This window comes from Danio aesculapii, chromosome 5 (genome assembly GCF_903798145.1).
Source record: "Danio aesculapii chromosome 5, fDanAes4.1, whole genome shotgun sequence".
Taxonomy (NCBI): Eukaryota; Metazoa; Chordata; class Actinopteri; order Cypriniformes; family Danionidae; genus Danio; species Danio aesculapii.
Window position 1 is genome coordinate 27,514,568 of NC_079439.1, and position 21,250 is coordinate 27,535,817.

Consider the following 21,250-nt stretch of genomic DNA (forward strand, 5'->3'; position numbering starts at 1 on the left):
CGCGTATTGATGACGTCATCAACTGGACGCCACAAATTTGAACACGTTTTTATGTTAATCTGTGCAGTGACAACCCCCCAAAAAGACATAAACAACAGATTAACTGCATGTCACACGGTTTTGTTTGCGTATTAGATTGAGATTTGAGTAAAACGAGTTGTGTAATTAAGTGTATTTTAAAACGTGTGATAGCTTGCGATGAGAATCATGAAGAGACCTAACATTCTTCTCACTGGTAAGTCGCTTATGTTATGAGTTTTTTAAATAACGTACATTATGACTAGAATGTTCCCTTACATTTAGGTACAGTTTGCATGTTAGTATGTTCTTTGTTATTTTTTTTGTATGCGATGGACCCCCAAATGGGTCCCATGCTAAAATGAAGAAGTGTATTGTGTTTTGTGATGTGAAATAATTATATATATAAAAATGAACCAAAAATAATATTGAGATGCATGATTACATAGTTTAAAAAATTCTGATTGTAGTACTTGTAATTATTTTGTATGCATTTTTTATTTTAATTTGTGTTATTAATTTGAATCAATTAATTTTCTATTTTAATCCAGTTTTAAATTGAATTGTTGTATTGTTTATGAATCTTATTTTATATTTTATGTTCTTTATATTATAATTATTTAATCATTTATTAATCTGATTCTTTCTTATTTTTTAATGTATTTATTTACTTCAAAATCAAGCAAAAAGTGCTCAGGGTTAGCTTAAATAATGTGTCGGTGCTTATTGGGTAAGGGATTCATCAGAATAAACAGCAAAAATCAATCCAAAGCACTCGAAAAATGTGAAGAAAAAATATATAAAAGTCTTTATTGACATGGCTATTTCTTAAAACCAATGAATAAAGCAGGTTTTAAGGAATAGCCATATCAATAAATTGAGGTAAAGTTGGTTTTATATTCACACATTAATATATATTTAATTATAAATTTAATATACATTCTCCTAATAATACAATTTCACAAAAATATTTATTGCAAATACTAAATAGTCACATCATATTAGCATATTAGCTTTAATTGTCATTAAAAACTTTTAAAATATTTTTTCCACATTTTTTGAGTGCCTTGAACTAGTTTTTGCTGTTTATTTACTGTAATACAAAGATTATTTTTTACATTATAGAGGTTTCAACATTAAGGCTTGAAATTTCAATAGACATAGAAATTATCTATCACACACATTTTTAAAGCTTTTTCTGCAAACTTTAACTGGCTTCATGAACTGACAGGAACCCCTGGAGTAGGAAAGACGACTCTAGGGAAAGAGCTGGCTCAGAGAACAGGACTAACCTATGTCAATGTGGGTGATTTGGCACAGGAAGGTAATTTCTGCTTTGTTTCATTTAGGGATGCACCGATATGTCTTTTTTTGGCCGATATATCGATAACCAATAACTCTTCAGACTTGGAGGCCGATAGCCGATATATATTGGCCGATAATTATAAATATTTCAAAATGGTATATTTTTATACAGCAAACTTCATATAAGATTGAACTGCTCTTATGAACTGAATAGTCTCTACTCAAAGCAAAAAAGCTATAATTTCAAAATTGCAAGGTGATTATATATAGACCTATATTCACGATTTCACATGCATCAGCATGCAAAAAAAAAAAAATATCTATTTCTTTATAGCAAATTAACATGCAACTTGACTGTTGCATAAAAATAATTGGTTAAATAACAAAATGGGATTTAATCAACAAGCAAGTTAAATATATTTTAAATAAAATTAAAATGAAAGGACTAAAACCAGCTCAAATGTTCTTGAATAAAATGAGGTGTTTTGACAGTTCAGAGCCATTGTACAAGCGAAAAGCTAAATACAGATAGTATTACTTAAAATACGGCATAGATTCATCCTATTTGGCGTTTTGGATTCTTTTAAACACATGTAGGTGCTGCTTGTCAATCAGACAACACTTCTTTGTTCATTCTTGCTGTCAATTTTGGGAAAAATGATCGATGAACAGTTTATGATAAACCGCTGTGAGTTTCACTCAACTGCGGGCGCAGATTTACCCTCGAAGTTAGATTTTGATACAACACCTGCATTGAGCACAGATGACTTTGACAAACACAGAGCATAATATAAAGACAGATTGTGCAGCGAGTTGAGAGCCCCTAAGCTGGATTCAGTGACCGGCCGGCGCAACTCTCCCCTGTGAGCTCTGGAGGCTGTCAGATCAGTACGTAAGTGCGGTGACACCCCTCACGCGCGCTCGTTATAATCAATTAGAATATTCCGATCAAACTGAATACAATCTTACATCAACAACACATGGCAAGCAATGCATTGATAATAACAAATAATCATATTAGATTACAAACAACCCAACAACTTGTTTAGCACTTGTGCATCGCTGCTGTTATTTACACATGTAATATTTTTTCCTGAGGCGATTTAAAGCAAAATACACAATGACACTCAATCAAACAAATCTACAATGATAAGGAACATGGTTACTTACTGAGATATTAACGCACAGAAATACCACACAAAGAAAGCATGGACTTAATAATGAAGGAATAAACAATGTGAGGAGAGCTCCATTGTAGTGCACTGGACAAGTCTTAAGACGTTCCGCCCAGTTCTGTACAATTACGCAATTTATCGGCTTAAAGATGTCGGCCTAATTTAGACATCGGATTGATAACGATAATCTTAAAATCAGCATTTATCGGCCGATAACGATATGGCCGCCGATATATCGTGCATCCCTAGTTTCGTTAATTATATGTGATTTTTTTTTTTTAACATAATGGTGCTTTTATTTTGACAACCTCTATGTTTTTATGTGTCTTCAGCTCAGTTGTTTGATGGTTTTGATGAAGAATACCAGTGCCCTATATTGGATGAGGACAGGGTATGTATTATTTGATGAATCTAATGATTATTTTGTCGTTTGTTAGTTGATTTAAAGTTCATGTGAAGTCAAAGTTTACAATGTTTATTTTATTTTGCACATTGTCATTCTTTAGATGAACATTTAATCCATGCAAGTTAATTTTAAAATATTAATGATTTTAACATGCCAGGTAGTGGATGAGTTGGAGGACCAAATGGGAGATGGAGGCGTAATTATTGATTACCATGGCTGTGATTTCTTTCCTGAACGCTGGTTTCACATTGTTTTTGTCCTCCGCACTGACAACACCAATCTCTACAATCGTCTCGAAAGCAGGTATGCCTTCACAAATGTTGATACCAATTCATTACACACGTTTATGATATATGACATTAGTTTGTGGTACATTTAGGTAATAAAGTACAATATGCCATATAGAAGTTCCTCAAACTGATCTTGTTAAACTGATTTAAGGGTGTAATGTACTCCCTTATGTAAATTTAAAATCAGTTACATGTTTTTGTTTCAGAGGGTACGCAGGAAAGAAGCTCCAGGATAATGTGCAGTGTGAGATTTTCCAGACTATTTTTGAGGAAGCCGTGGAAGCCTACAAGGAGGAAATTGTTCACCAGCTTCCCAGTAACACTCCTGAAGACCTGGAGAGGAATCTGGAACAAATTGTTCAGTGGATTGAACAATGGATGAAAGACAACAATTGACTCTGGACATTTATATGTGAAAGGCTCAAACATGTTTGAGTTCATGTCAAAGAAAGCTTATATCACATTTCATAGATAAAGTACTCCAGATTGACCATGGTTCATTATTATTGCGCTAAGGACAAAAAAAAAACAAAAACGTGAGGCTATAAACAGATACTTTGTTTGACATTAGTTAAACACAATTTCAACATGAATTGGAGAAATAAATATTTTTATATTATATTTAAGAGTCTCTGTGTACATATTTAATACTTCAGGAAGGATGGTGGACTGCAACTTAGAAATTGAGAAGCTAAAAATGTGACAAAGAAACTACGATCCAAATAGCTATAAAAAATACATCAAAACTTTATCCAATGAAAATTGTATAAATTCTGAAATTGTTTTAATAGTGAATAATCACTGTCTACACTCATTTAACTTTTTCAAATGTATAACGGTTTATGCTTAGCTGCCACCAAACACCAGCAACATTTTACATTAGTAAGAATTTGGCAGGCTAAGTAAAATATTATAAAACATGATAATGTGGCAAATTGCATTGGTGTTTCCTCCCAAAACGTTTATAAGTAATTAGAAATGTTTTATAAAACTGATAAAGGTAGATAGCCAAGTGTTATGTGTGTGTATATATATATATATATATATATATAAATATATATATATATATGTATGTATATGTATGTGTATGTATGTATGTATGTATGTATGTATGTATATATATGTATATGTATGTATGTGTGTGTGTGTGTGTGTATATATATATATATATATATATATATATATATATATATATATATATATATATATATATATATATATATATATATATATATATATATATATATATATATAATTTCAAGAGTTTACACTTAGCTGATGAATGATAATAGAAAATGTTTGGTTGGCTGCTTTGGAAGAGAGCCCTGAGCTCATAAGATCGTCGAGCCTGGGGCTCCCTCGCGTTTCATTGGCGAGAGGGGAGTTTGAGCTCAGGTAGGTCTTGAGAACTCTCCTGCTTGTGAACGTGTTAGGAATAGCAAAGATATATCTGGCTAAGAGTTGTCTTAAGATGCTACTTTAGATTAGTCAATTTACTTATGATGTATGTCTTTGGACAGTGGGAGGAACCCGGGCAAAGCCCACACGGGCACGGGGAGAGCATGCAAACTCCGCACAGAAATGCTGACTGGCCCAGTGAGAGGTCGGACCAGTGGCGTTCTTGCTGTGAGGCAACAGTTCTAACCACTGGGCGGCCATGCCGCCCCATCAGGAAAAAGGGAGGAGTAGGGGTGGAATGGGTGATATATTTTGGTGCATTGAAAAAAACAGAATTATTAAACAGATATATTTATTGAAATAATATTTTAGCCACTGAACATCCTTAGAAATAGAAAGATAATACAATAAAATTCATGCAAAATATAGCAAACTGCAAAATTTCAACACAATTTTGTTTATTTCTCTCAATTTTTGCTATTTTTTTTAAATCTTTATATTTTCTTCAAAAAATCTTTGTATTTCTATTTTTGTCTAATATGCAAATTTGGGCGTACTAGTTTTAGGACCATTATTGTAAGTTATTTTGTTAGATAAGCTCCAGATTTGGCTTCAGTACTGACTAATCTAATGTATATGCACAAATATAACATTTTATATTTTTTTAAATGAAAGATTTTTGAGGGGTGTACTATATGCTGAGCACTGTGTGTGTGTGCATATATATATATATATATATATATATATATATATATATATATATATATATATATATATATATATATATATATATATATATCATTATTTTTATTTTTAACATTATTTTCATCTTTGCTATATGATATTCAAAGCATCATATCTACTTCTAAAACTCTTAATTCATTTCAAACCTCTGGCATTTAATGAAGAGCAAGGATAAAAATTTAAACTAAGAAGAATGAAAGAAACTAATATTTCTGTTGACTCAGGCCAGTACTGTGCAGTGGATGGCTGTAAGTTTTTCTGTTGCAAATCGGGTTTCATTGATTGTATTAATAATTTGTAAGAATATCAGAAAATTGTGCAAATCATATATGACAGCAAGAATTAGCTAATCCACTGATCCTTTGTAATTGGAATTAGGCAGTCCTGTTATCAAAATTCAGTGAGTAATATTAAGAAATTCATCTTAGCTGTTCAGCCTAAACATTCGTAAGACTGCATTCAAATTAAGTTGTAATAAGATTTTAAAATAATAATAATAATAATAATAATAACATTTTCAAATATGGGTCGTGATAGTTTATTTAAATAAACACAGTGTCACACTCCTATTTCACAATTTGTGTTGGTAGGTCAACGTTTTCCCCCCTCTTGAACAATAAATGGTCGTATAGTTTCTCAAACGTTTTCTTGTCAAACCGGTTTGGATCGTGACATCAGTCATTGGGCTGGACAAGTCACGTGATCGATTCCTCTTCACCTGCAGCACCAGTGGCGGAAGACAGGTGAAACTGTCGAGACCAGGTAAGAGCGATTGTTTATATATTTTTTTTATGCATATATCTTTTAGGCGAGCAACGTGTAACCTCAAATACTACATTTAGTTTAGTCAATTATGGCGCACTAAGAAGTTAGTTATTGGTTAGATTTTTTTATTTCTTTAAAGCTGAGATCTATCAGATATTTTGTTCCGTTTTATTTCTTGCCTGTTCTTCGTCGGCAGATCGGTTTCAGCCCACGTTAAGATCATGTCATGCAACGCTTTTGTTGTACATTGATTTTCATAAACATTTTTTCCTCCTTTTGCAGATAGCTCTTTGAGGAAAAACTGTTTTTAATCCTGCCAGTGAGACGATGTTACTATTGTACTGAGGTAAGACTCAAGATATCGATTGAAGTATTTTGTTTCTTTTATGTAGGGATGTGTGATGTATTTGTATTTATACATATTGTTATTTTTGTGCATTTCACATAATGTAGATCATAAATAATGTTGTGACAGTGCCTACGTTTTGTATCTGTTTAAAACAATTGATTCGAATTTCCTGTTTATTTATTATTAAATTGTACTGACCATATATTGGTTACAAAACATAATTTGATACTAAGTGTCAACTTGGTATTTGCCAAAAATGATCATTTGTGTTTATCAGGATGTCCGCAGGGTCTTAAAGTCTTAAGTCTCAAAAACAGAATTTCAGGCCTTAAGTCTTAAATTGACTGAAATATTGTGTTGTGGGTCTTAAATATTTTTAAACAGGTCTTAATTGCCTTTGTTCATGTATAGCTACCCAATCTGGCTATTAACACTCATACAATCACCAACAATCTCAATAAACTTTTTTTTTTTATTTAAAAATGTCATTTTTAACTTTATTTACCATAATTGTTTAATTATTTACCTCATAATATTATTTGTTTAAAAGTAACTCATGCATTTACTGCTGGGATCACTGACCTGGCAGACTGTTGTGCATAGATTTAATTGATTATAATTTTTCAAACTTTTAAAGCATTTGTCCATTTTTTTAAATAAAGTTTATGTTGGTAAAAAAGTGTGTTTACAATACTTTAAAATATTTTGCGAAGTAATAAATTTGTTATTATTAAATTATCATTGTATTATTAAATTATATATATATATATATATATATATATATATATATATATATATATATATATATATATATATATTATTTTTTGATAGGGCAAATAAAAATATTTTCCATTTGAAAAAATTGACCATTTGAAATTTTCTTTTTAGCGTTTTGGCCCAGTATGAATCTAAAAATTGATTCATTATGGTCTTAAAAAAGTCTTAAATCTAACTTGGTGAAACCTGCAGAATCTCTCGTTTGTAAAAAGTATGTGAACGACACGATGCCAGTGTGACACAAGAAGCTATAATATATCTTTATAAATGTTCTGTTCCTCAGTTCACACTGCTGCTAGGACCATCCCCATGTCATTTGGAAACGGGTCAGCATCCCGCTTTGATCGGGTCCGAGATATGCCTCACTACGATCAGGTGCCCATCGGCTCAATGCCGTGGGGTCAGCAACCTCCTTACGCTCTTGGTGGTGTAGCAGCAGCATCCAGTTATGAGAGTTTACCACCTCCTCCGCTGCCTGAAAATCCCCCTGTTGGACCAGAATTCTACCCGAGTGACGTTGAAGACCAAGTGGATGATGCCATGGACATCAAACCCATCCGACGCTTCATTCCTGACTCTGTGAAAAACTTCTTCAGGGCCAGTGGCAACCGAGGGAGCAAGAAATTGACTTTTCCTCCACCACCACCACCAATTGATGGAAACACCACCAGCCAAGGTGTCCCGTGTTCCCCTCCACACTCTCGGGCACCATCGCCAACAGCGCCCAGCTCTTACCTGGACCCTTATGGAGGATCTGGAGGCAGCTACACTTCAATGAAGGAGCAGGCAATGTTATTAGGGGAGCCACTGGAATCAGTTTCTGGGCGTTCTTTGCAGACGGCTATGACTTACAGTGAGAAGGTGGAAGATTACAATCAGCGCTATGCCTACATGAAGTCCTGGGCCGGACTCTTGCGTATTTTAGGATGCATGGAGTTGCTTTTGGGTGCTGCTGTTTTTGCCTGCGTCTGTGCATATGTTCACAAGGATAATGAGTGGTTCAATATGTTTGGTTACTCAATGCATCAGGTGTATGGAGGAATGTATGGGGGAGCAACAATGGGTGGGATGTATGGAGGATCTGGGTCTACATACTCAGGACCTTTAACTCCCTTTGTCCTTGTGGTTGCTGGAGTGGCTTGGATAGTGACTGTCATTATATTAATCTTGGGAATAACCATGTATTATCGTACCATTTTACTCGACTCCAACTGGTGGCCAATCACAGAGTGTGTGGTAAATGTGGCATTAGGATTGCTCTACTTGGCAGCTGCAATTGTGTATGTGCGGGACACACTTCGTGGAGGGCTCTGCTATTATCCACAGTTCAATGCTGGGCCCAACAAAGGGTTTTGTCGAACAGAGGCTGGACAGAACGCTGCCATAATTTTTCTCTTTGTAAACATGCTGTTGTATCTTGTGGGAGCCATCGTCTGTCTAAAGATGTGGAGACATGAAGCTGCAAGGATGCGCAGAGAGAGACTGGAACAAGATGTAAAGTTCAAATCAATAATTCTCTGAAACTAATCATAGTAAAGTTAAATACAGTGCTGTTCCTGTCAATCATGTCTAATTAGTTTGTTTTTCCTTTCTTGTTCATATTCAGATGAAGTCAGACGGGCTTCCACTCAATATGGTAAGGAGCAGTTTAATTTTAATATTAAAAGAGCAATTTCACCTTTTAAAACTGTTGTTGTAAGATGTCATTTGTAATCTTAGATTGGTGCCGGCTCAAGTGTCTCAGTGCCCATCCAAAGTGCTCCAAAAATTACCAAGCCAGAGACTTTTGATGGCATGCCTGATCATCCAGCTATGATGGAACCGGAGATTTTGAGGGGTCACATCCCTGCTGGCCACATCCCCAAACCTTTGGTCATTGCAGATTATGTGGCGTGAGTTTCAAAGAATACTCATATAAACTATTATCAATGAATTCAAGACGTTTCACTCAAAATATACACCACGTCATTCTTTTTTGAATCCCCTCACCCCTTTTGTAATGACTAAATGTTATATGTTCTGTATTATTTTTCTCCTCACAGGAAATATCCGACGATCCGCACTGATGAGGAGAAGGAGCGCTACAAAGCTGTGTTTAATGATCAATATGCAGAGTATAAAGAACTGCACGCCGAGGTTCAGGTTTTAACACAGAAGTTTGAGGAAATGGATAATCTGATGAGGAATTTACCACAACGACCTTCAAGCCAGATGGTAATGGTTTGTTAAACAGCGCATTCTTTCATAATTATTATACTTGTGGTTTTTATAAGCATGTCTAAACTGAGAGAATATATTTGGAATATTTGAACTTTTAAAATGAGGATGACAGAGATGATTAAAATGGTATAACCCTGATAATCCAGGGTGTCTGTGGAGTCTTAAAAAGTATTAAAAGTTGATCAATCTATCATGAGAAAATTAAGGCCCTTAAAAGGTATTAAAAAGTCTTAATCATGTTTTTATGAAGTCTTAAATTTTGATCAAGTGTTGTCCAAAGTGTTTGACTCCAAAAAAACCTAAATATATTTATTTTCCTCCTAATATTAACAACAGCAAGCTCGATCTAGGCGATCTGTTTGGGCTAGGGCGTGTTTGGCCAAGCTCCTCCGTCCATTTTGATGTCAAGTAATTTGCAACAACTGTAGGAAGATGATGTGACGCTCTCCACATGTAGTGAAACCATAGAGCAGAACAGATGGTAAAATGGGAAAAATGCAAGTTTGCGTACTCCAGGTTGGAAAAAGACGAGTTTAAAAAGTGGCGGAAGCCTGTCGCTAGAAAACAACTGTGTAATTTATTCTTTCAAGCTTTGTTTCTTCCGAGCTTATCTAAGTTCTGTTGCATGATTGTGCTCTACTGATTTATTTAACTACAACTGTTTATTATCAACTGTTTACTGATTAGAAGTTCAATTGGCGATGAGGTTCTGAGGTCTTTAAAAAGTCATTAAAAGGTATTGAAATTACCTTTTGGATTCCTGCATATACCCTGTAATCGATCACAGATCACCAAACACAATTCTAAACTCTAAAGTGTCTAAACTATGTTTTTCTCTCACAGGAGCAAGAGAGAATCAGTAGCATTGTTCAAGAGTATAACAGAAAAAAGGCTGTAAGTATTATATAAGATCTCTATTCTGCTTGAGGCATTTTATACAGGTGAAGTCAGAATTATTAGCCCCCATTTTAATTTTTTTTTTTATATTTCCCAAATGATGTTTAACAGAGCAAGGACATTTTCACAGTATGTCTGATAATATTTTTGTTCTGGAGAAAGTCTTATTTGCTTTATTTCGGCTAGAATAAAATCAGTTTTCAATTCTTTCAAAATAATTAGCCCCTTTAAACTATTTTTTCCAAGATTTTCTACTGAACAAACCATCTTTACACAATAACTTTCCTAATTACCCTAACCTGCCTAGTTAACCTAATTAACCTAGTTAAGCCTTTAAATGTCATTTTAAGCTGTATAAAAGTGTCTTAAAAATATCTAGTAAAATATAATGCTCTGTCATCATGACAAAAATAAAATAAATCAGTTATTAGAAATGAGTTATTTAAACTACAAGTTTACAAGTTTATCCTTTAATTATCCCCTTGTTGCTTTTCTACATTCTTTAGTCATTGCAAAAGAAAGACATGGTGTCTGTGAGTGCCGTAAACAGTTGAAACTGAAAAACTGGAAATGTTAGGGAGTTGTAAAAGGAGCCATTGATGTGTTTGCATACTTCCTGTCTGTGTAAATGCACACCAAAGATAATTTTACCTCTTTCTGTTTTTAGGACCCAACTTACCAGGAAAAAAGGGAGAGATGTGAATACCTGAAAAACAAACTTGCTCACATAAAGCAGAAAATTCAGGAGTACGACAAAGTCATGGACTGGAATGATGGTTACAGCTAGATGGAACCCTAATATACTTTAAGATTCATGTTAAACTTCACAGATGTACCAAAAAGAAGTGGCTTTCTGCTGAAAGTTTTTACGTGTTTGGCTTGGGCTTTGTTGGTAGCAAAATAATGTCATATTAAATGCAGCAGATAATGAAGAACAACCTAAAGCCTCAAACTTAAACTTTTAACAGCCAAATAAATGTTGCTTACTAAAGTACTGATGTGTCACATTGAGCAACATTTTAAGTTCAAGTTTTTAGTTTTTAATCACACACACACATATATATATATATATATATATATATATATATATATATATATATATATATATATATATATACTTTTTATATTTTATACACTTATGTGATGTATATCTGTGTACATATATTTTTTTTTTTTTGTAATTTAGAACAAGGAAATTACTGGAATCTTTGAGTTTTATGTAGTTATGAGAATATAATGTAAAAGGTATTTGTTCAGTAATCTCCACAATGATCCTGGATTGCTTTACATTTATAGATTTGCTAATTAAATTAATAGTTTGTCCCTCGTGTGAATTTTTACAGTCATTTGTGTGTTTTATATACTTTTTGTATTTACGTCAGTCTACCTTAAAATTTAGTTCTTTTTTCAGTAATTGTGGAAGTTGATAAAATAAATAGACTTGCCGCCACAATTGTTACAAGTTTCTTTCTTTTATTCTCATGAAATAATGAGTAGTAGTACAATCCTCATCTCACATGTCTGTTTACACACAGTAGACAACATTGTGCTATTTGTGTAAGTTTTTATAATTGAACTGGGGTAATGTAATCTGTGGTTTTACTTTGGCTTGACAGCGCTATGTGTATTGGGTTACATGACGCAACTGACTCCAGGAAGAAAACATGCAAACCTTGTCTTGTTATAAATAATTTGGAACAGTGACGCGTGCATTTAGTTTTTATTATAATAATTGAAGCCACAGTTGTGAGCCAGATTGATGAAAAAGAGACAATAGCAAGGAGTAAAAACAACGAATATTTTCTTTGTTTTTAATTAAATTATAACTAAAGTGAATTGTAATGTTTACTATTAGATTATATGTAAACAATTTGGTTAATCCAGTCCGTTCTACATGACTTGTAACGTGCATGTAGAAGAAGATTAAAGTTGTTTACAGGGCCCTTCATTAAAAACAAATAAAATAAATTCTTCATCATTCTTCAATGCATACTCAACGTTTACATCTAGAATAATGATAATATTATAAAATGTTTCTTGCAGCAAATCAGATTAGAATAATATTTAAAAAATGCAATTATTATTTATTATTATTGTTACACAGGCTGAAAAACAAAATAATGAAATGTATCAATTCAACTACCCCCACTCCCCTCCCCCGCGGTTTCTTTAATCTGGTGTATCCAATGAATAGAAGTTAAGAGAAAAACAAAGTACAGTATCGATTATACGAAATAAGGCAATTATTCTGGATTCTGATCATTGCTTTGTGCAATAAACATAAAGATTTTGTCAGCTGCTGAAGTTCTGATCTTTAATGTACTCATTTGTACCAAGTTCCCTCGATCTGTGGATAATTGAAACAATATCCTGAAGTTGTACCAACCACTTGTACATGTCCAGATTATGTGGATGCAGCCAATGTTGGGCTAGTGGTTTTTATGCAGAATTTAAGCCTGCTAGCCAAACAGCTTTTTGTAGCTTGGTGAGATTCAACATAGAATCAGTAATAGAATGGAAGGATTCTGCGGCACAGCAGGATATTCAATAATTTTAGATAAGATAACACAGACCTCATTCCAAAATGTTTGTACTTTTCTACATTTCCACATCATATGAAAAAAGATCCAAGTTCCTGGTCAGGACATTTATCATAGAGAGGACAAAAGGAGGCATTGATACGATGTCTTTTGGGTCCAGTAGGTTCTATGACAAAAGTTATAGTGAACGAGTTGGTGATTTGGATTTTAGTAAAAACGATCATCGTTATTAATACTAAAAATATTTTGTAAACCTGCAAAAATATATATATTTGTGAAAATCGCTATGCAAATAAAAGTGCCTCTCCATCTCGCAGCTGTATCTGGGTAGTGCGCACGCGCGGGCGGGGCTGCACCTGTTCAGGTGAGGCGGGAGGTGTGCATGTATCAGTGATGTTCTGCCAGAGGAACCGCAGGTTTGTGAAACTCAGTTGTCAAGCGGGCGCTCCCTGAAGTCTGAGCGGTTCTCCGTTTATAAAGAGCGAGCGAGGGTTACAGAAATATTAACTAAAGTCGGCTGCTTTCAGAAGTAGGACGGTAAGTTTCATTGTTACGCTTCTTTCATTACTAATCTGTTATGTTATTGATCATCAGGTAGATGTGTTTTAAGTGTTGTGTTTACTTATGCACACGGCTGTTGAGTTTCAGTAAAAACAAATTCTAAGAAAGATGAGTAGATTTATGCTGAGCGTCTTCGAGTTTTTTTTCCTCTGTCTCCCCTCTCTTTTTTTGTCTGTGTGTAATTTGTCAAATAGCCCCTCAATGTCTTTATATGCGAACTCTAAGTATAGTTCCTAGAATATTTTCACGTTTTTTATAGTAAGTTTTTGTACCGATTTTTATCCTTATTTCATTCCTTATTTTAGAAATATGCAGCTTAACCATACACTTCAAGTATTTTTTAAAGTATTCAAGATTTTAAGTGTGTTTGCTAAAACCTGTGATCTAATACATTTCTGAACAACTAAGCACATTTCAGTTTAATCTAATACTCATTGAAAATTTGATTGAATATCAGTTCCAATTAAATTCTAATTCATTCAGATTTATTGCAAACTGATTTCTAAAACACTGACTAACAACAAACATGTTATGGGAAAAGTGATTATTTGTGCTTCTAGAATCATATTGAAATATGTTACAGTATGTGGTAAGGTATTTTTTAAAATTCAGAATATAAAAATGTGAAATTTATTGTATAATTAAAATTACATATTAATAAAATATATATTAATCTCAATTCATGTGATTGAGGTAAGGTTTGATATTCACCCATTCGATCAGTGTTAACTTGTGACACGCTCCCAATATTGTTTACCATAGTACTTTGAATAATGGGTCTGAAATCACATGTAAGCAAGAGCTGAAAACAACATTAGCACTATTTATTTGACTGTAAACAATAGTATACTTTGGTAGTCATGGGCTGCTAATATGACTTCACTATTTAGTATTTGCAATTAATATTTTTGTGAAATTATACTATTAGGAGAAAGTCCAAAAGTGTGAATATAAAACCAACTTTACCTCAATATCCATGCGTCTGAGTAAGATAGAAGTTGTGTTTCCTCAGCAGTTTTGTTTTCTCCCCTTTTTATTTACATTGCATTGATTCATCGTATATGCATTTGATTCCTACTTTAGATCTCAATCAGAAATCCTTGTGAAGTTTATCCGGGAGTTTAGCATCATGCCAAGAAAATCAAGCCACCCTCCCCCATATGGCAGCAGACAGTAAGTTGCATTCTAGAGAAAAGATTGTAATTATCCATTCTTGGACAGTGCTATTATCTGACTAAAGCTTTTAAGTATAATTTAATAGTTTTCTTTTTACTCATCCATATCATCTCTCTTTCAGTCATTACAGATCCTCCCATCGCACAGTTTCTTACCACCCTGATGAAATGCTTCACTTCTACAGCTGGAAGTCACCCCCAGGTGTCATGAAGATTTTATGCATCATCATTATTATTATGTGTGTGGCTATGTTTGCCTGCGTAGCCGCCACATTGGCATGGGACTATGACGCCAACAGCATGGGCCTTGGTGGCCTTGGTAGTCTTGGTATGGGCAGCTATAGTGGTGGAGGATACAGTGGTGGGAGCTATGGTGGTGGTTCAGCTGGTGGATTTGGAGGAAGCTACGGTGGAGGTATGGGAGGCTATGGATACGGAGGAGGCACGTACATGGACCCAAAATCAGGCAAAGGCTTCATCATCTCTATTGCGGCAATTACCTTCATCGCTATTCTCATCATCTTCATCCTGGTGGTGTCAAGACAGAGCAGTACCCAGTCTCCCAAATTCTATCTGGCCACCATCATTATTTGTGCCATCCTGGCTGCACTCATGCTCATCGCCACTATTGTTTACCTGGTCACGGTTAACCCCACTTCTCAGACATCTGGATCCATGATGTATAATCAGATCTTGCAGCTTTGTGCACAGTATCAGAACCAAGACCAGGCCTCTGGCATCTTCCTCAACCAATATTTATACCACTACTGTGTTGTGGATCCTGAAGAGGTGAGCGAAAAGCAAGCCATCTACAGTGTGTGTGTAAAAAGCAACTAAGCAGTATTTAATAGCTGTAGAAATTGTATTGCTGGAGACTAAGGATTTGCTTTCCAGTTGTTAATACCTAGTTCTATTTCACCCACCCTTTAGTATTTGTTATTATCTATCAGAAGAGTAATAACTTTCTACTGTGTAGAAATGCTAGTTGAGTTTCAGCTGGGCAAATACAAATCTGCCGCATAATCCAGTATATTGGTTTCTCATTTATGTTGATGTTATGTGTTTTTCTTATAGGCCATTGCCATTGTTCTTGGGGTTCTGGTGGTAATTGGGTTGATCATTCTCCTTGTGTTTGCGGTGAAGACCCGAGGGCAGATTAGGAAATATGGCAGGGACCGCGTTTTGTGGTATGACGTTAAGACCATTAAAGATGGCCTCACCTCTCAAGGCATTGGCGAATGGGTAAGAGTTTTTACTTGCAAATTTCATCAGAAAAAGATATTTTAAAGAGTTTCATTCTGTTAAAATAGCACATGGGTTTATGAGGATGTGAAATATAACTACTTATACAGTGCTCAGCATATTCTCACAAATCTATCTGTTAAATTCATATTTTTAATAGGAAGCTATGCAGTATTATATTTGTGCATATACATTAGATTAGTCAGTACATATGCCAAATCTGGAGCTTATCTAACAAAATAATTTATAATAAAGGTCCAAAAACTAGGACACACAAATGTATATGTTATAGAAAACTATTAAATACAAATTTAAAAAAAGAGGAAAAATCAAGAGAAGCAATAAATTGAAGGATTTAGTTGAAATTTTGTAGGTTGTAATTTATTTTAGCAATATTTTGCTTGAATTTAATTGTATATTCTTTCAATTTCATAATATTTTAGTCACCAAACATATTTAGTAACATATTTTAATAAATGTATCTGTTTAATAAGTCTGTTGTGTTTAAATGCACCAAAATACACTGCCTATATTCACTGAGAAATGGATACAAATATTCATTTTCAAAATGGGGTGTACTCAATTACGCTGAGCACTGTATTTTAAACAACTTAAGTTGGTAACACTTACAATAAGGCTGAATTACTTATTGAATTTATTAACAAGAACAAACAATAACTGATACATTTCTTCCAGTATTCTTTCATCTTTGTTAACATTAGTTATTGAAAATAAAGTTGATCATGTTACTCAGTCCATTACTGATGTTAACAAGCATTAATTTGGATTTTAATAAAGCATTAGTATATTTTTAACTATGATTAATAAATGTTGTACAAGAATTGTTCTTTCTTTGCTTGTGTTAATAAATACAGCAACTAACATCAACTAATGAAACCTTATTGTAAAGGCATTTTTAGAATGTTTTTATATAGTAAGGCTTTCCTAGAATTGAAATTTAAAGGAAGAATTCCACAGAGTTTTTTGTGCATGTCTAGTTTCTGGGTGTGTCCTAATATGCACTTTCACCTGATGTTTTTTTTTCTTTTTAAATTTCATTATGAAATACATAAGGCACTTAACAGTGACCTTAAAGTCTATGATTTGGTAGGTGGCCACTGTTAGATCGAAAATATTACCATGTTCTAAAGTGTGTAAATGGGTCATTCTCTTCCTTTGTTCTTACACGGTTCACCATGTAAGCAGTGGTAGTTTCGTCCTTTATGTCATGACAATGTTTGTGAAAGTGGTGGAACCGGTTCTGCCTTTCTTTATGGTTTGTGCAGAGACTATTTACCATACAAAAAGAAGGCTGACTGTTGTAGAGAAACAGAGAAGCTGAAGCGAGGCCTTTGACAAAACTTTAAAGGAGTTACTAAATACTTCAAATGTTTTGAGATGACAAATGTTTTCATGCTGTCTAATAAGGAATGGTGACGTATTATAAAAAACTTGAGGGATGGAGTGCGAACAAAGCATTAAGGAAATAATACCCACAGCAAATATTTTGGGTCGCCAAGATGTGCAATGCTGATAAATATTTACCGAAAGAGACGTAATAAATAGATAGATATAATAAAGTTAATAATGTTGTTATGTTAAACATTAAAGGTAAATCAAATGTACATTACTATTTCAAGCCGTATTCATGAAATGATTAAAGAGGGAGGTACATTTTATGTTATTCAAAAAAAAAAACTTAACATAAACAAGTATGAACTACTAGTATGATTTATGTACAGACTAGGCATGAGCTAGTATAAGATTCTGACAGTATGATAACCTTGGATAAAAATAACACGGTTTCATGGTATTGTGATTACTGCTCTAAAATATATTATTTTTAAAAATAACAAAACTTTTCCCCCTTTAAACACAATATATTCTATTTTGAGAAACCTTTATAATATTTTGGAGCAGTAAACATGTCAGGCTAAATAATTGAAATGAATCATTGACTTCTATTGTCTTTATTAGTTTCAAAAACACTGATTTTTTTTTTACCATTTAAAATGGCATCTTTGGATATCTTTTCTGTTGGAGATACTGTTGTCCTAAACTAAAAAAAAAACATTTAAAAATCTTACATATACCAGGAACGGTATAGCAGAAAATGTTTTTTTTAAAACCTTGACTTTTTCAAACTGCAGTATACCTTAAAAACGGTTATTGTCCTATGCCTAATCCAGTCTGGTTCATGTTGTTTAGAGCTGATATAGTGCTGGTCTAGCTAGTGGACCAACATAGTCAAGCTGTTTTCAAGCAAAACTGAGCTCAGCATTTTCACTTTACATTCTGTGAACTTAACCTAGCAAACCAGCATCCCATGCAAAACATGCCTTAAACTAGCAGTGCTGGATTTTCAGCTGGTTTGTGTTGTTGCCTACAGTAATTTCTCTTTAAAATGTCACTTTTTTTTTACCTTCAGATTAATAATGTGTCTGGAGATCCAGAGGTTTTTGTCAATGACCAGAACGACAAAGTCAGCGCTGCTCAGCCAATGGTTCACAGCCAGAAACCAATTTACCTTCCAAGGTAGGTCGGCTTAGTGCTTTACGAGATCTTGTAAAAAAAAACTGAGCAGAAAATGATGATTTGAAATTTATCGGTCAGATATGAATTACATTAGTTTTGTTTTCCATTGGGTTTAACAACATTTTTGTATGCAAATGTATGTCATTTATTGATATGAAATAAGATTCATATTTCACCGTTAATCCTCTAATTGAGCACAGCCCAGACAATCTCAAAATGAATATCCTAGTTGAGGCATTTGTTTGTCATTAAGCTAAGTGAAAAGGAATCCAGGAAATCTTGTCTGTATGAACATGAAAAACTTGTTTCACAAACTGGTTACGTGAACTGAGTGAAACCATTGCAACCACACGGCTGTTTTCTTTCTGTTGTTTACAGTTAAAATAGTGCTGAGATCACACCCAATTCATTTAATGTGCTTATTTTATTCAAAATGTTTTTTTTCACAGTAGTGCTTCTGACTTGACGAGCTCTATGAGCGGATTGAAGGGCAAACTAAGAGAATATGACACTGGAGAGTCTGGAGATGAGCTTGACACGGAGTATGAAGCGTAAGAACAGTCCTTAAATTACATTCAGTAGTACGTTGTAAATCCCAACAGTCAACTTTATCAAATGAAATGAGTGTAGTTAACTGAAAATTGACTGAAAGTTAATTCTACTCATTTGAAAAGAGTTTTGAACTCAGTGTTGAAGATAATGAGTTAGTTAAATCCCTCATTACTTCAACTTAAATGGGCTAAGGCCCAGTCCCAATTCTATCCCTTAGCCCTTACCTCCACCCCTTGTTTTGCCCTTCCCCTTCAAACTCATTTTTAAGGGCGAAGGGGTAGGGGTAGAGGTACAAAAATAGAATTGGGATTGGGCTTAAGTTCACAGTAATTGTATAGATTAGTGTTTTAACTCAAATGGTTTGTAGCAATTGGTTTCCTCAAATGGTTTGAGTTGATTTAACTTAATGGGTTTTACAGTACTCAGTTGGTTTGAGTTTTCTTTATTTATTGGGTTTTACTGTGCTCAAATTGCTTCGTCAACTCAAATGGAGTAAGTTCACAGTACTCAGGATTAGTTTTTGAACTTAACTGGTTTGTTGCAATCGGTTTCCTCAAATTTTGGGTTTTACAGTGTATTTACACATTAAAAAATACTCTGGATTGCTGAATTTACATAATTAACATTACATTTGTCTTATTTCACCCCCTCAATATATGCTGTCTTGCTCTCAGCGAATATCCTCCCATCATTAATGAGCAGGAGAGACTTGACTACAAGCGAGATTTTGACAGAGACCACATGGTGTACAAGCGTCTTCAGGCTGAACTAGATGATATTAATCAGGGTTTGGCAGATGCAGATCGAGAGCTCGACAGGCTAGAGGAAGGCAGCCCACAGTTCATGGTTTGTAATTCATAGTAGGGAAAAAACAGTTGCCCTAAGGTTTAGATCTCTATCTTAATGACTGTTAACATGCTGATTCGGCTAAATCTAAAAGCTGCCTGTCTGTCACAATACTTTGTACTCCTCTGGTTATGCTTAGCGATGTCACCTAATTTTTCTACAGTATATTTATCATTCAGATATGTTGTTTTAATATATCTCTTTTATTCCCTGAAAAGGATGTCATGGATGAATACAACAGGCTCAAAAGTTTGAAGAAGGTAATTTTTTTTGTATGATTTTTGTCCTCCATAGGCTAACATTTTATATTTGTAACATTTATAAATTCCACAATTTATCCAATCTGTTAAAACAGCTCTTGTTCAAAGTAAAGGCTTGTGATGTGAGATATATATATATATATATATATATATATATATATATATATATATATATATATATATATATATATATATGTATATGTATGTGTGTGTGTGTGTGTGTGTGTGTGTGTGTGTAAATGCAAATTAAAATGCATATCTTTTTTCCTTTTTACAGTCTACAGACTATCAGATGAAGAAAAGAAAGTGTAAACAGCTTAAGTCAAAACTCTCCCTCATCAAAAGAAGGGTTAGCGACTATGACCACAGACAATAAAAACCTGGCACTGGAAACTCAGCAAGGCATATTGTGTCACATGTTGGTTTTGCAATGGGACTTTCTCACTTTTTGTGTATTCTGTATTAAGCATCTGCATCATCATGTATTGGTATCAGGAAATGTAAGTCTGCTGTTGGATATTGAGAGCTTTGTGCTTTTGAGCCAATCTAAACTTGATCAAAATGTGCTATCAGTGAAGTATTTTTAAAGCTAGTTTGTTGTCTGTTAACCTTTTATATTCTGTTCTTGTCATTTTAGCATCTTAAAAGCATTGCTGACAACTTTTATTGTAGTTTTACAGACTTTCAAGCAAAGACGTTCCAGTATGTTGTCTGATAAAATGTTTCATTGAATGTTTTTAAAAACTTATTTTAAACATTCTGATTATAACCTGTCACAAGAATGGCAATCTATTTGCTGATGATGTTGTTTTTAATTTAAGTACACACTTTAAGAATAGTTGTGAATTAAATTAGTTATCTAGTTAATGCCATTTGCCTCCATCAAATCTGCTGACAATTCACTATTGAACAATTTTAATGTGGTAAGCAAACGGTGTTGAATGTACAGTGTATTTTTGATTGTATTTGTGTAAATAGGAAAATAAAGCTATACAGTTTCCAGATGTGTTTTGTATTTCTCACCTAATGGAATTAATCAAATGAGCAGCTAAATGCTAATAATAAAGAAAAACATTAACTTAGCTGATGAGAAAATTGTTTTTGTACTGTGCATTTGTCCTTGTAATTGTGCACATTAAATAAAGCTATTAAATTTCAAAATGTTTTCTTTTTTATTATTTTCACCATAATAAAT

At 33.8% G+C, this 21,250-nt stretch overlaps 3 protein-coding genes across 3 annotated transcripts; all 3 read left to right on the top strand.

The window, feature by feature from the left end:
- Window positions 1-3,815, top strand: ak6 (adenylate kinase 6). Its single transcript, XM_056457801.1, has 5 exons — window positions 1-235; window positions 1,250-1,342; window positions 2,831-2,889; window positions 3,062-3,207; window positions 3,401-3,815. The coding sequence occupies exons 1-5, from the start codon at window positions 199-201 to the stop codon at window positions 3,588-3,590; spliced, it is 525 nt and encodes a 174-aa protein (XP_056313776.1). The 5' UTR covers window positions 1-198; the 3' UTR covers window positions 3,591-3,815.
- Window positions 3,816-6,024: 2,209 nt separating this feature from the next.
- marveld2b (MARVEL domain containing 2b) lies at window positions 6,025-11,395 on the top strand. The gene is made up of 8 exons (XM_056457802.1): window positions 6,025-6,098; window positions 6,384-6,447; window positions 7,511-8,721; window positions 8,834-8,863; window positions 8,947-9,119; window positions 9,270-9,441; window positions 10,291-10,341; window positions 11,012-11,395. Exons 3-8 carry the CDS (start codon window positions 7,537-7,539, stop codon window positions 11,129-11,131), a joined length of 1,731 nt encoding a protein of 576 aa, XP_056313777.1. The 5' UTR covers window positions 6,025-6,098; window positions 6,384-6,447; window positions 7,511-7,536; the 3' UTR covers window positions 11,132-11,395.
- A 1,883-nt stretch (window positions 11,396-13,278) lies between these two features.
- On the top strand, window positions 13,279-21,059 carry oclnb (occludin b). The gene is made up of 9 exons (XM_056457803.1): window positions 13,279-13,421; window positions 14,529-14,618; window positions 14,743-15,409; window positions 15,695-15,862; window positions 18,291-18,397; window positions 18,847-18,948; window positions 19,624-19,795; window positions 20,014-20,055; window positions 20,333-21,059. The coding sequence occupies exons 2-9, from the start codon at window positions 14,575-14,577 to the stop codon at window positions 20,429-20,431; spliced, it is 1,401 nt and encodes a 466-aa protein (XP_056313778.1). The 5' UTR covers window positions 13,279-13,421; window positions 14,529-14,574; the 3' UTR covers window positions 20,432-21,059.
- Window positions 21,060-21,250: the final 191 nt, after the last annotated feature.

Coding starts and splice junctions, on each gene's coding strand:
- marveld2b (XM_056457802.1), top strand. CDS start 7,537: ATGTCATTTGGAAACGGGTCAGCATCCCGCTTTGATCGGGTCCGAGAT. Junction 8,722..8,833: donor GAGAGAGACTGGAACAAGAT/GTAAAGTTCAAA, acceptor GTTCATATTCAG/ATGAAGTCAGACGGGCTTCC. Junction 10,342..11,011: donor AGTATAACAGAAAAAAGGCT/GTAAGTATTATA, acceptor TTCTGTTTTTAG/GACCCAACTTACCAGGAAAA.
- oclnb (XM_056457803.1), top strand. CDS start 14,575: ATGCCAAGAAAATCAAGCCACCCTCCCCCATATGGCAGCAGACA. Junction 18,949..19,623: donor CTTGACACGGAGTATGAAGC/GTAAGAACAGTC, acceptor TCTTGCTCTCAG/CGAATATCCTCCCATCATTA. Junction 19,796..20,013: donor AAGGCAGCCCACAGTTCATG/GTTTGTAATTCA, acceptor TTCCCTGAAAAG/GATGTCATGGATGAATACAA.
- ak6 (XM_056457801.1), top strand. CDS start 199: ATGAGAATCATGAAGAGACCTAACATTCTTCTCACTG. Junction 1,343..2,830: donor GGGTGATTTGGCACAGGAAG/GTAATTTCTGCT, acceptor ATGTGTCTTCAG/CTCAGTTGTTTGATGGTTTT. Junction 2,890..3,061: donor CTATATTGGATGAGGACAGG/GTATGTATTATT, acceptor TTAACATGCCAG/GTAGTGGATGAGTTGGAGGA.